A 13571-nucleotide genomic window follows, 5' to 3' on the forward strand; every position below is an offset into this window, starting at 1 on the left:
GACTTCTGCACCCCTGGTGGACACCTTTTGCATTACAGAAGCTTGGACATATCACACAATACTAAATGGTTTTCTTTAATTTTATAGTTGCATTTTGTTAAAGGGCCCAAAAAAGATATCATTTAAAAAATTTAATTTTCTCCCCATTTCTTATTGGGTCAAGAAGGGTCAAAAATTAAATAAAAAATACTTAATATTATAGTGGCAAAAAAAAGGACATTTTCTAGAAAATATATTTTAAATATGTAAAAAGAAAGTTTGATGTAAAAGTATTTAATCCCTTAATGTGTGAATTTATAAAAACAAAATAAATATGGGAAAAACTCATCCTGTCTGACAAAAAAGTTGGAGAAATAAATTTATATCTGTAACAATACTTTATATTAACATTTTAAATAAAAAAAGTATTGATGGAATCTGTATAATTTATATAACTACATATATATTGTTTAACAAATTACCATTTGGTATTGCTTCATTTGAAAAACCTAAAGATGAAATCACAAAACAAAGACAATATCTGGAAAAAAATGTTAATAAACAAATATGAGCTAATAAATGATGTGACCAGAAAACTTTTTTTATGTCCATTTATTTGTACGGGTTGTATTTACTTCAGTAAACTTGATTTAGTAAACAGACCTGTAAAGATTATCTATAGCAGCTTCATTTTTATCTTCATTTGTGAAGGTGTCAATGGCGTTAATTATTACTCATAAAGATGTAAAGCAAGCAGAAAACAGAAAAAAGCAACATCAAATAACTAAATGCCCCAAAAGAATAATATATAGATCAAAAGATGCAGTTATATAAAAATTCTACAGTTTATGTAATTAAAATGTGACTAAAAATGACCGGTTTTCTTCAATAAACAGCACAGGACAAAGTTATTGTTACATATACAGTATGTTATTTTTCATTGCATAAACGATCCATGTTCGTATATAAACCAACTCCAGATGTCTTGGGCCGGTGTTCTGCAGGTTTTAGATGTTTCCGACTGCAACACACCTGATTTAAATCAATGGGCCATTAGAAAGCTTGTGCAGAACTGGACAACAAGCAGTTGGAGAACCTTTTCATTTGAATCAGCAGGGAAATGTCAAAAACCTGCAGGACGGTGTCCTATGAGGGCCAGAGTTAGTAAACCCTGGTATTTACCATCTGATCTAAAATGAAAACTCTTTTCTTCATAGAATTACACAATTTTTTCATGGTAAATGTTTCCATAAGTGACACAAACAAACAAAAAAAAGTATTTATAAAAACTCTGAACACTCTCTCACTCAGCTGTCCGACCCCCACAGCTGCTGCCTTCACCATCACGGTCCAAATCATCATCGCAGGGTTCTGGCTCATGGTAGCTCCGCAAGTTCTCGTACAGGAAGACCTGCTGGTCCACCAGAGCCGGAGCGATGCGGTTCCTTTTCCCACACAGAACAGCGCCTGACGAGCTGAACAACCTGTGACAGGGAACGCTGGTGGCCGGAACACACCAGTACTTCTGGAGCACCTTCGGAAGCGTTGGGAACAACAGTGCATGACTTGTCCACCAAAGCAACGGGTCCTCGTTCAGACCCAGAACCCTCTGAGACTTGTAGTTGCTCAGCTCTTCCACCACCTGAGCATGCAGCTCTTCATGACTCTGGTCGGCGTTGGACTGGCAGAATATGGCAGCCAGCGGGTTTTCCTGGGTCGAGGTGGTGGTCAAAGACTCTCGGAGGGGAGCCGACTTCTTGGTGGGTGGCTCGTCATTTACGAAGGAGAACTCATCGAGGCAGGACCGCTCCGACATCTGCTTCTCCAGGATGACTTTGGCCTCCTCGATGATGTTAGTCTCAACTTCGGATCGTTCCTGAACGGAAAGAAATGGCAGTTTCTTGTATCGCGGATCCAAGAACGAGGCGATGTTTAGAAACATAGAGATCTCTTGGGATTGTGAGTTTTGTAAGTATGAGCAAGACAGAACCTTGGAGATCACATCCTTGGCCATGCTGATCTCCTTGAGGTCACCTTCTATGGCCTTCAGGGTGGTGTTGAGCAACATATGAAGCACAGGCCTCACCAGGCTGATGGTCGGGTATCTGCAAGAAGTGATCATGTTTGCTATGACCTTAAAGGGTTGAAGTAGTCCAATCAAGCCCTCCATCAACGACCACTCGGCGTCATCTAAGCTGAAAAGGTGGCTGCTGGGAACGTCTAGGAGTGTTGCCGTTATGGCAACTCGCTGCTCCTTCAGTCTCTGCAACATCGCCAACGTGGCTAACCACGACCTCCCTCTGTCCGTGATGAGTGAGCACGGAGAGAGGCCGTGCTGCTTCTGCTTTTCCTTCAGGATGAACATTCCCGGTTCTCCAAAGTGATCCACAAGTCTGCGACAGCGTCCCAAGAAGCCGTCGAGGCGAGGCAGTTGGAAGGCTTCATCCACGGCACGGTTGATGGTGTGTCCGAAGCAAGGCATCTCCACCGACAGCTCCAGGAGCGAGCATGCCTTTACTATGTCCACTGAACCATTGGTGGTCGCGCCGCTCACCTTATGAGTTATCCCCCACTCCACGAAGGCTTCATACATTGCTCTGGTGATGTTCTCCGCTGTGTTGTCTTCTTGTACCTCAAACGTTTTGAGGCACTTGTCAATCATGGTAAAGCCGGCTAAACTGTTGTAGTTGACCGAATGCAAGGAGAGTGAAATGTAGGTTCGGTTCTGGGTCTGGCTTTGCCAGAGATCCGTAGTGACGCCGCAGTTTATGACTGCAGCAAGATCATGAAATACTGAATCCCTGGTTCGGCAATACAGGTCAGGAACCATTTTTCCTGCAAGGTCTCTTTTGCTCGGGGGAGAGTATCCAGGATCGACGGTACTCATTAAGTTCTTGAAAGTTGGTTCCTCAACGACAGAAACGGGGTACAAACCCTGACAGACGAAGCTGATGACAGCTGCTGTCAGATCATTATGTCGCCTGTTTTCAAAGTCTACGTTCTGCCTCAAACTGACTTCGTGAGGCTGCTGCTGAACATGTGGACCGCTGGGTTCACTCTTTATCCTGGAGAACACTGTGGCGAACGCCTCACGCATCTGATCCGTGTTGCTTTTCACGAATTCGCTGAACTCTACAGGGTGGTTCTTTTCGAGGTGGTACGAGAGGTTGGAGGTGTTCCCGGAGTATGCAATCTGGCTCATGCATACGCGACAGTATATCCGCTTCCAGTGCAGTATGCAGCCATCTGCATCGGTGTCAAAGCCAAAGTACTTCCACACTTTGCTTTTTGCCCGTGGATGTGCAACAAGATTGAGGCCAGAGCATGATGGTCCTGAACTTTTACCCTCCATCATCTCCTTTGGAGAGCAATCCACCTGGGTGCTTCACTTACACAGGACCTAACAAGAATAGTAGAATAAACATTTAAGGGTGCAAAAAAATCAAACATTTTACTGATGCAGTTCTGCCTTCTGGAAGTTCACAATGTTCATTTTGTTTAAAGCCTTTAAAGTTCAGTTCAGTGGTCATGTTGGTTGTAACAGATTAGTCCTTCCTGGAACTATCGACACAACTTTAACCAATCATCCTAAATTCGGCACTTTCTTGTAATTTTGTCCAATAACCACACATTTAACCAATCACAGTGCTCCTTCACATTCACTGACACGCAAACATAATCACATTTACTCGCTGTTTATGATGTAGCATTCATGGGGGATGAATAGTATGGTAACAGTATTCCACTGTCTCTCTCCCCCTCTCCTTGCTGCCCAGATGGGCCAAATAAAGTCATAAAATTCTGACCTGGAGGCTCAGTTGCTAACAACACAGGCCTCCAACACCAGATGAAGTTTGACCAAACAGCTGTGGTGAGACAGAAGCTTCAATATACTGTCTCCAACGGGCCAAAAATCACAAAACACAAGGGCATGCATGTCCAAACGAATTTACATCTCGAATGACACAGTTCACTGCTTGGTTTTCTTCAATCTGTCTTGGTTATCTTCATCACAGGAAGACCAAAGCTCATCTGTTTGAGTTTAAAACTCTATCAGAGTGTCCCTCTATCTTCTTCTATCTAATTATCTTCTTTCCCTTCACAAAATAAAATATACTAATAATTATATCTGACTCTCTTTATTTAGAAAGACAAATATTTGTGTATACACCGCGCCACTAGATAAGTCCCCTTTTTTCTAGAACATACAGTAAAATGTCTTATTTTTTACTCATTATGAAATAGATTATTCAGATATTTTTATTTGGTTATTTTCTGCTGCTGGGTTCTAATCAGAAGTGATAAATATTGTAGTTGTGCTTGATTTTAATGTGTCATTAACTCTCTTGTTTAGTTGGTTAAGTGGAAAAAGCCCCTTTCTTTATTAAGATTTAAAGCTAGAGAACGAACTTTTGGGATATGTGTCTTCATTCTGAGGAGAAACTTCCCCATCCTCCTGAATCATGGATCCAGTAGCAGCATCTGATTGGCTACTCTGGGTTAATGAGAGGCTTGATTTGAAACCGCGCTTCTTCTCTAAGAAGTTAGTCTTGTTTTAGTCTAGTCTTGCTTTGAGTTTTCATTTAGTCTTCATTTGTTTTTACTGTTTTCTTTGTGCCAAGTGCGCGCGTACTGCGTTCCACCCAAACTGTTCTCTGTCTTATTTCTACTACGTCAAAACAAAATCTTCCAGTAACGACCTGAGCTTCTATTTTGATAACGGCTCCATTAAGTTAATGACAGTTTTTTTTTTAAATAGTTGAGCAATCTTAAGAGTTTGGCATCATCTCGTCCAGCCAACGATAATCCCCATCAATGCCTCAAGAGAGCGTTCAAATTTATTGGATCGACTTACCCCCCAAAAACCACCATTCCTCCATTGATCCAGGGCAAGTGAAGCCAAACCATCAGTCAGCTTGACCATCAAGTGATTTTCACCAGATAGCGAGGCCACCCTGGACCGCATGCTACCAGACCCACGGACATACTGATGAGTAAAGTGACCCTACGGAAAGGGGATCAGTGGTTGATGTAGATAGCCTAATAGACCGACCAGTTTCCCCTTTATGTAAGAAGTGCAATCTACCCATAAAATAAATTACCAATAAGTTCTAAATTACCAACTTGTTCTCCTTTCTCAGTTCAAATTGATTCATCATGTCATTATTTGAGTTAACTGTTTCCAAATTACATCATTTCTGCTGATTTCTGCTCTTTTTCATGTTTTATCATTTTCATTATTCATGGTATTCTTTCCTTAACCATCATCTGTTAATAAACTTTGTTTTTTATTATAAAGTGGTTGTGATTTCATTGATAAGGTCATTTCTGAAAACAAGCATGAACCTTCACATCAACTGTTGGTCCTAAATTTTCTATTTTATAGAAAGTTTAAATCTTCCTGTGTCCCAACAAGAATTAATGAATCATTTATCATTAATGCCGCACTGATTTTGAACAGGCAGATGTCTGTGAGAGAGAAAAATGTCACATCTGCTGTCTAAAATCACCAGCAAGGACAGCGCACAGCATGAATAGATCATAGTTGAGATTAAATGAATGATTTAAAAATCGATTTCTGGGGCTTTTCCAAGAAAAAACCCACTGAAAACTATAGAAACTCTTCACTTGAGGAAAAGTGAGAAAAAAGCTTCGTTTTTCTGAATTAATAAAAAAATTAAAGAAACCAAATGTTTGTCTTTTTCTACAATCAAAGGGATTTAAATGAACTGAGATAATCTTAAAACCTCGAAACAAGCAAAACAACAAGAAAAACAAGATGAACTGGCCTTGATAAGTGTGACGCTACAGTCACAGGGATGTTTTGGTTGAATTTGTTTGTGGTGTTAAATTAAACTAAGCAACATATTTGATAAGAGAGTGAAGAGAAATGTGATTTATTCAGACTAAAAGAAGAACTGTTCATTAATTGATCGAGCTGCCTCCGCTTGGACCAAATTAATCAGATATGGGTTGGAAACTCTTAAGCATGAACGGGTGGCTGAGAAGTGCAAAACAATATTACATCTACTGCAACACTTTTACATTGTCACGATGCACGTTTACATCATAGAAACCATGTTTACATTTACAAAAGTACAACGCTGAAACAGTTTATCAAGGACTAAACAACTTTACATTTCAATAAAAAAAAAAACAACTGTACAAATCGTGAAACACTTTTACAATCCTCGATGCAGACTTACATGTGCAACTGCAAAACATTTTTACAAAGTTCTAAATACACTGATGAAACACTTTTACCAACAACAAAGCAACTTTATATTGACAAGAAACACTTTTACAAGTTTAGGAAACACAATGACAAAGATATGACCCGGCTGGTGTTTCACCAAAATCTGTGACCCATCAGAATCTGTGACCACACATTCCTCTGCATTTACATCTTAGAAGACGAGCAAAGTCTTGAAAACTCTTTTATTGACGGCTGAGTTTATTATAATGAAGGTACAGTAAAGTCACACATTCTGATAGCTATCAGAAATGTGTTTTCAATAAAAGTGTTCAAGACTTTGCTCGTCTTGTAAGACGTACATGCAGAGAAAAGTTCACAATCACCCTCCTGTCGTCACAGATTCTGATGGGTCACAGATTTAGGTGAAACACCTATCTTTATAATTGTGTTTGGGTAAACTTGTGAAAATGTTGCACGTAAATGTGAAGTTGCTTTGTTGTTGGTAAAAGTGTTTTGGCATTGTACTTTTGTTATGTAAATGTAAATATGGTTTCTATGATGTAAATGTGTATCGCAAAAACGTAAAAGTGTTTCACTCGATGTAGTATTGTTTTGCACTTCCTGGCCACCGTAGAAATGTATGCTATGGTGAAACAAAACCTCGAGAGGATTCCCAGTGGGCCGCATTAATTTTGGGCTGGTGTCCCGGTGAGTCCCAGCAGCACGGTTCACTCACTGTTCAGTCTGAGACGCATCAATGAGGGGAGATATTTCAGCTTTACAAACGATGTGCAATTTGTTTGCCAATTTGCCAGTTTTCTCTGTCTAAGCCTCATGTTTAATAGTTTTTTTAAATATATTTTTTGAAAGGCAATTTTTTTTACAAACTTTATTATCCATCATACTTATTATTGGTTTTCATTCATTGTTAATGAGACTGAGAGTCCATTCTTTTTATTGTTTTTGTGTTGTTATTTAAAATTTCTTCCAGTTCCAGTGTAAAATGTTCTTTAGAAATGAAAGTTTATTGATCTTCGAAAGAGTGTACTTGCATTATTATGGCATTATATTAGTTGAAAATGGTCTCAAAATGGCAACATTATCGCTTTTCGCAATATTATCGTTTATCGTGATAATTTCTGAGAAAAGTGATTGCACAGCAAAATTTGTTATTGTGACAGGACTAATCGAGACCTGACCCAGGATATACGGAGGGAGGGAGGCAGGGGTGGATGAATGGATGGATGGATGGATGGGTGGATGGATGGATGGATGGATGAATAGATGGGTGGGTGGGTGGATGGATGAATGGATGGATGGATGGGTGGGTGGATGGGTGGGTGAATGGATGGATGGATGGATGGATGGATGGATGGGTGGGTGAATTGATGGATGGGTGGGTGGGTGCCTGGGTGGGTGAATGGATGGATGGATAGATGGATGGATGGATGAATAGATGGATGGATGGATGGATGGATGGATGGATGGATAGACGGATGGATGGGTGGGTGAATGGATGGATAAATGGGTGGGTGGGTGGATGGATGGGTGGGTGAATGGATGGATAAATGGGTGGGTGAATGGATGGATAAATGGGTGGGTGGGTGGATGGATGGGTGGGTGAATGATGGATAAATGGGTGGGTGGATGGGTGAATGGATGGATAAATGGGTGGGTGAATGGATGGATGGATGGATAAATGGGTGGGTGGGTGGATGGATGGGTGGGTGAATGATGGATAAATGGGTGGGTGGATGGGTGAATGGATGGATAAATGGGTGGGTGAATGGATGGATGGATGGATGGCTGGGTGAATGGATAGATGGATGGGTGGGTGGATGGATGAATGGATGGATGGACGGGTGAATGGATAGATGGGTGGGTGGATGGATGAATGGATGGATGGATGGATGAAAAACTCTTCCAGCTTGAGTTTGTGGTTCTGACCTCTTGTGTGAAATTGCTCCACCATGTCAACTGAAAGGAGTCTTTGAAACATTATCTGGAGCATCTTAATTTTTCCTTCACGGTGGAAGGATCTAGCAAATCCCCCGTCGCGCATTGAGACCCAAACATTCTTTGGAGGCTTATCAGTGAATAAACCTCGAATGAGCTTGAACACTTCTCTCTTTGTCTTCCTTTGAGAAGGATTAGTGATTACTCGCTCTTACATCACATGCTCAGACATGTTTTCAGGCTTTAAAAGTTGACATAAAATTCTCAGAAAAGCCAAACGAATTAAAGCTCCATTCATTAACTTATTTTAATCAAATTTAGTCTTCAGCAGCAGAAAATTCTGATTCTTTTTACTTAAAGTGACTTTTGTCCAAAGTGATGAACACATCCTGATTGACAGTATTTCCTGCATTACTGATGACTTCGTGCATGAGTCTGAAAACAGTCAAACAAACCTCAGCGATGAAATGAAACTCAGTAGAAGAACATGGAAATTTATGGTGTCAGGCTCAACCTCTGCTAATGAAAAGAGGCCTGTAGATGGACCGAGTCGACCCTGTTAGAGCCTCAGAACAGCAGGAAAATCTGGAAACTCGTTCCTGAGCAAACATGGCGTTAACGGAAAGAGGAGTTAGAAGTTTGGGTTTTTACCAGCAATGATGAATCTTTGTGTTTTTGTTCTTTTCTTTTTGTTTTTTCTATTACTGGAACTGAAGAAACCGCCAGTCTTTCTGGTCTGAACGCAGTTTAAATAAGAAGAATCTTGTTCACGTTTACAGAATCAGGACCTTCTGCCCGTAGAGATGGGCACATCAATACTCTGGATACTTCCAGATCTGCCAGTCAAATAAAGGATTTCATTTTTTAAAACATTGTGATAACACTGTGCTAATACAAAACATGTTAATTGATTTTCCTTCTGAGAATTTTAGGCAATGAAATTACATGTGACACCAGCCACCGTGAATTTCCTCCCACGTCACATGATTATAGAAGCTTATCACGTCATGATGATGAGGATGACATTGTGTTTTAATATTTTACGGTTTAATTTAGGTTCCCCAGCCCTATGTTCTTCAGTTTAAGAAGTTATTTAATTAAATATTATTTAGTAATGTAATTATTTTATATTATGTTAACTAGATTTATTTTTATTTAATTTACTCAGTAATATATTTTTATTATAATTATAATTTTACAAGCGCTTCTTTCTAGTATTTGAGATCAGAAGTTTTATTCATATTTCATGAAAGGATATTAATGCAAACTGTACAATCTGTGCTTTTCCTTTAAGGGGAAAAAGTATCAGTATCATTCCAATATTGCAGGTAAAGTACAATAAACTAATAGTATCGTACCAAAAGGAAAAATGTTGGTATGACCCATCCCCAGCTGCTGGTATCAGGAGTGTAAAGCAGCTGACAGACACACACAGGGAAGGACACCAGTGGGCCATGTCACTAGCCAGATCCACTATCTGTAACCTCCTGCATCAGCACAGATTGCTAAAACTTAAAACGTATTATTATAAATAATTATACAAATATTAATTATAAGGTCAAATATTTTTAAAATGTACGCATTTATTTAAATTTTTTTAATTTTTATTTACAATAAAATCACTGTCAAAGGCTATAACAAATTTCTAAATATAAAAATATATATTTTATGTTTAATAAACATACATTAGTCTTGTGGACATCCTTTGTATTATAATTACAATAACTCACAGCTTGTGTCACCAATCTCAATTTAAAATATCTCCAATTTAGAGCCCTGGTCAACAAGCACAGTACTTCTGTATTATTCCTAATAGCTGCTTAAGCATCGCATAAATAGAGACATATGATCTACTTTGCTGGTTTGTCAGATGGACAGAGTTTCAGGTGTGTCTCGTGCTCTCAGTGATTTTGGTTTATTATTTAAAATGAGGCAAATCGAGTTAATCCTTTTAATATCCAATCTGTGGGTTATTATCATACCAAACATACGCCGAACTGATCAGACGACTCAGATATTATAATATAGCTACAAATAACGTCTACAAATCTATTTTACTATGCTATGTCAAGTAAGATTTTCAGTTATATATAATATTTTAATGGAGTCCGGCGTACAGAACGAAGATTTCTTTAAGACATTTCTTTAAAAACTCGTATGGGAACGGAAAGGAATTTTAGTGAAATAGAAGTTGACCTGACCTGGCAGCATAAAACACTTGTTGAACATCTGATAGAGGAGAACTTTGATCCCACACATGTAAAGCCTGAGCAGAGGCACCAACACCGACTGCAGCCACATCATTCAGCCCGCTTCCGCTCCCACACTGCTCGTCACCCTAATGAGTCCGGCCCGCGTCTGCAGGGACATAAGTCTCAGAGGTTCCGCCCCAAGCCGTATGCGTCACACCGTGGCAACAGGGGTCAGCATTTACATTAAAAGAAGGAAAAAGAAAAGATGATTTTACTAATAATATTACAGGCTAACACTGCATATAATTTTGACCTCTGTGAGAGAGGATGGAACAAAAAATTATGATCTCATTGTATCCATCAACATCATTTGATGTTGATGGATACAAGTGTTGAGTGTGTGGCTCTGCCTGAGATGTGTTCATACTTTTCAAACCCACAAACCCTTGAACAATATTAATTAAAACAACTGACTGAAAAACTTTTGTGTTTAGATCTGTTTTATACTTGTGTTGGATGGTCCATAGACTCAGCATGTCCTTAAGATGCTGGGCAAGTTATAAGTTATAAGCTCATTACTCAGAGGATTTGTTTTTCCTACCTCATCCTTTATTAAAACCAGGAAAAATGGTAATTATGTAAGCTGTTCCCTGTGCATGGAATCAGCTGCAGAACTAATTGAGTTAAAACAGGTTCTATCAGGATCTGAAACCACTTCTTAAAAGGGCAGTTAGCAACTCCATTAACAACTAATACATTATGGTAAAATTCTTTATACGGTGGGTCATTTATAAATCAATCAGATCGACATTCAGTTGGTCTAAAATCATAAATCTGCCTGGGGAGAAAAATAATAATAATAATAAAAACTGCTGATAAACACTGGAATCAGTTTATAATGGTCCTCTTGTGCAAATTTCTCATCATGGATTAATTGATTAATCAACAATAAGAGGACATAAAAATAGAGTAGAACAGATGAAACATCATGTGGACCCTTGAAATACTTCATGGGTCATGGAAACAATAGGAGATCTGTTAATTTTTTCATCCAAAGGGGGATTGGCACAGCCGTAACTACCCCTCCAGACTCCCCAACTACAATAAAAAAAAGGATTGAGACCATTAAAAAGCTAATTTAGCTATGTCATGCTGCTACAGCACTTTATCTTTCCTCCTGTTGGCCGCTAGGCTCCACCACATAACTAACGGAGCGTTATGACCATCTGAGACTGTGGTGGGTGAGAAATGGATCAGAATGCTGGACAGTGGATAGAAAGATCCAAAAACAAACATTATCACCGTGGGCAGACAATCGTAAACTGGTAGGCATTCAACAGGGTAGACAAAATCTGGTAGACCAGTCTAAAGAGTTTAGATGTATATAGTGTGTATAGTATATAGATATATAGTGTATAGATATCACATATAGATAATCTAATAACAGAAACACTGTGAAACTCTATTAAATCATTCTAAATGTTACAATATATATTTATATATAAAAATCATCATCTGAGTGATCTAATTAACCTCAGTATTGCCACAGCTCTAGATTTGGATGTTTGTGAGATGTTTTGCTGCACAGCACCATAACTGTCATCTTCAGCTCTCCTAAAAGGGATGGAGGAAATCTGTCCTGTGTTTTGAGTTCTTTCTCTGGACTTACTTTGAGGAATCTTTTTTAAATGCAAGCTTAAATATAGTCTTTGTTTTCTTTGAAGGATAATGAACAATAAATAGTTTTAAAGTGTTTTTGTGGATCTTGTTCTGACTCCATTTACATATAGGGGATTTTTCTACACTGCACTGAGGATGATCAGGAACAACATTTATAGATTTCTTTTGCTTGACTGAAATTATTCTGATCAGATTCCAGCTGACACTGTATAAAGTGATCAGTTGTGTTTTTACACGAAGGACAGATTTAATACGATCATACCACTTTAAACACTCACAATGTGGACTGATTCGGAAGAAGAAAAAGACTAAAAAATATGTGATTAAATTTGATCAAACTTGTTTAGAGTTTTTTGACTGTCGAGATGCTCAATAATCTGCAACTCCTTCCATCTAAAACATTTTATCCTCCATGGTTCTATTTATCTAGCGTCCCTGTAAATATGTCTGCTGGAATTTCTGATCTGATTGATTTAAATTGGATAGAAGAAATATTCGTCCATGTAAACGTAGCTAGTGTCGAATGATCAAAGGCTTGGTCTGGACTTGGTTAAAATTACACCTGCCCAAGAGGAAATTTTTTGTTAATTTATTCACCTTCTAATGCCCCTCTCACTTGTGGTGTACCCCAAGGGCCCAGTCTAGAACCATTGCTTTTTACTTTGCATATTGAGATCTATTTTCAGGAAGCAGAATATTGCTTCTCCATTGTTTTGCAGATGACATTCAGGTCTATTTATCTATTAAATCAAACAGCGTAATCCACTGTAACCATTACTTAACTTACTTTAAAACTGTCTTTCATTTTCACATTTAGAGTGATTTCCAAGGTGAAGCCAGACCTTAAAGAATTTTCTAATAATTTCTCAAGTCCTGCCTCCAAGGCATAAAAAAAGAAAAAAAAAAAAGAAGATGAGCCACAGCATGGTTGTAACATTTGAGGGGTATGATTTGCTCAGAAGGTGATCTCAGCAAATCAGGAAATCACAATATTGAGCTAAGAAAATTAGCATCAGCTAACAAGCAGTGGTTAACAGCGACAAAATGTGGCTAAAAGCAGCTAGCAGCAGCAAGCAGTAGCTAACAGCAAGAAATAGCAGCTAACAGGTGCTAGCAGGAGCAAGCATTGGCTAATGATGACAAACAGAGGTTGTACATTAAATCTTATGATTGATGTTTTGCATGTTCCCATATTTTTCTGTTTGGTCTCCCTGTTGAGTATGTATTGTTCTAATTATCATTAACTGTAACCATGTGTTAATTAAGTAATAAAATAAAAAATATAAATGCAGGAACTAGCTGTTAAATAAAAAAGCAAGATCCACTGAAGCCACTGAATGACCTTAAAACTAGCTAAAATCAAACTTTCTCTTTTTTCCAACATTGAGTAATCTTTAAGGTGAAACCATACCTAACCCTTAAAGACTTAAAGAAATTCCTTCATGCTTTATCATATCTTGACTGCATCTATGTAAGGCTGAGAATATATTCTTTTTGATGGAAGTTACGTAACTATGGTTCTGTGAATTCTGTCACTTGAAATTTCCTTCCCATTTCCCAGGAACAAG

General features: G+C 38.5%; 2 protein-coding genes across 3 annotated transcripts in view; both read right to left on the reverse strand.

Annotated features, from left to right (window-relative positions):
- Nucleotides 1-13571, reverse strand: part of dhrsx (dehydrogenase/reductase (SDR family) X-linked) — a 37910-nt gene that overhangs the window by 5371 nt on the left and 18968 nt on the right. Inside the window, exon 1 of one of the 2 annotated variants that reach the window (XM_041978849.1) lies at nt 10333-10462. The exons of the other annotated variant lie outside the window; for it this stretch is intronic. Coding sequence (XP_041834783.1) covers nt 10333-10435 — 103 coding nt within the window. The 5' untranslated portion in view covers nt 10436-10462. Of the gene's footprint in view, nt 1-10332; nt 10463-13571 lie in introns of those variants that run through there. 2 annotated transcript variants of the gene reach the window in all.
- LOC121635547 (E3 SUMO-protein ligase ZBED1-like) lies at nt 534-10450 on the reverse strand. The gene is made up of 2 exons (XM_041978765.1): nt 10333-10450; nt 534-3379 (listed from the first exon to the last, which is right to left on the reverse strand). Exon 2 carries the CDS (start codon nt 3332-3334, stop codon nt 1283-1285), a length of 2052 nt encoding a protein of 683 aa, XP_041834699.1. The 5' UTR covers nt 3335-3379; nt 10333-10450; the 3' UTR covers nt 534-1282.

Source organism: Melanotaenia boesemani, chromosome 24 (assembly GCF_017639745.1).
Source record: "Melanotaenia boesemani isolate fMelBoe1 chromosome 24, fMelBoe1.pri, whole genome shotgun sequence".
Taxonomy (NCBI): Eukaryota; Metazoa; Chordata; class Actinopteri; order Atheriniformes; family Melanotaeniidae; genus Melanotaenia; species Melanotaenia boesemani.

Bases quoted from the DNA above. Each gene is read 5' to 3' on its own strand.
- LOC121635547 (XM_041978765.1), bottom strand. From the start codon at position 3,334: ATGATGGAGGGTAAAAGTTCAGGACCATCATGCTCTGGCCTCAATCTT.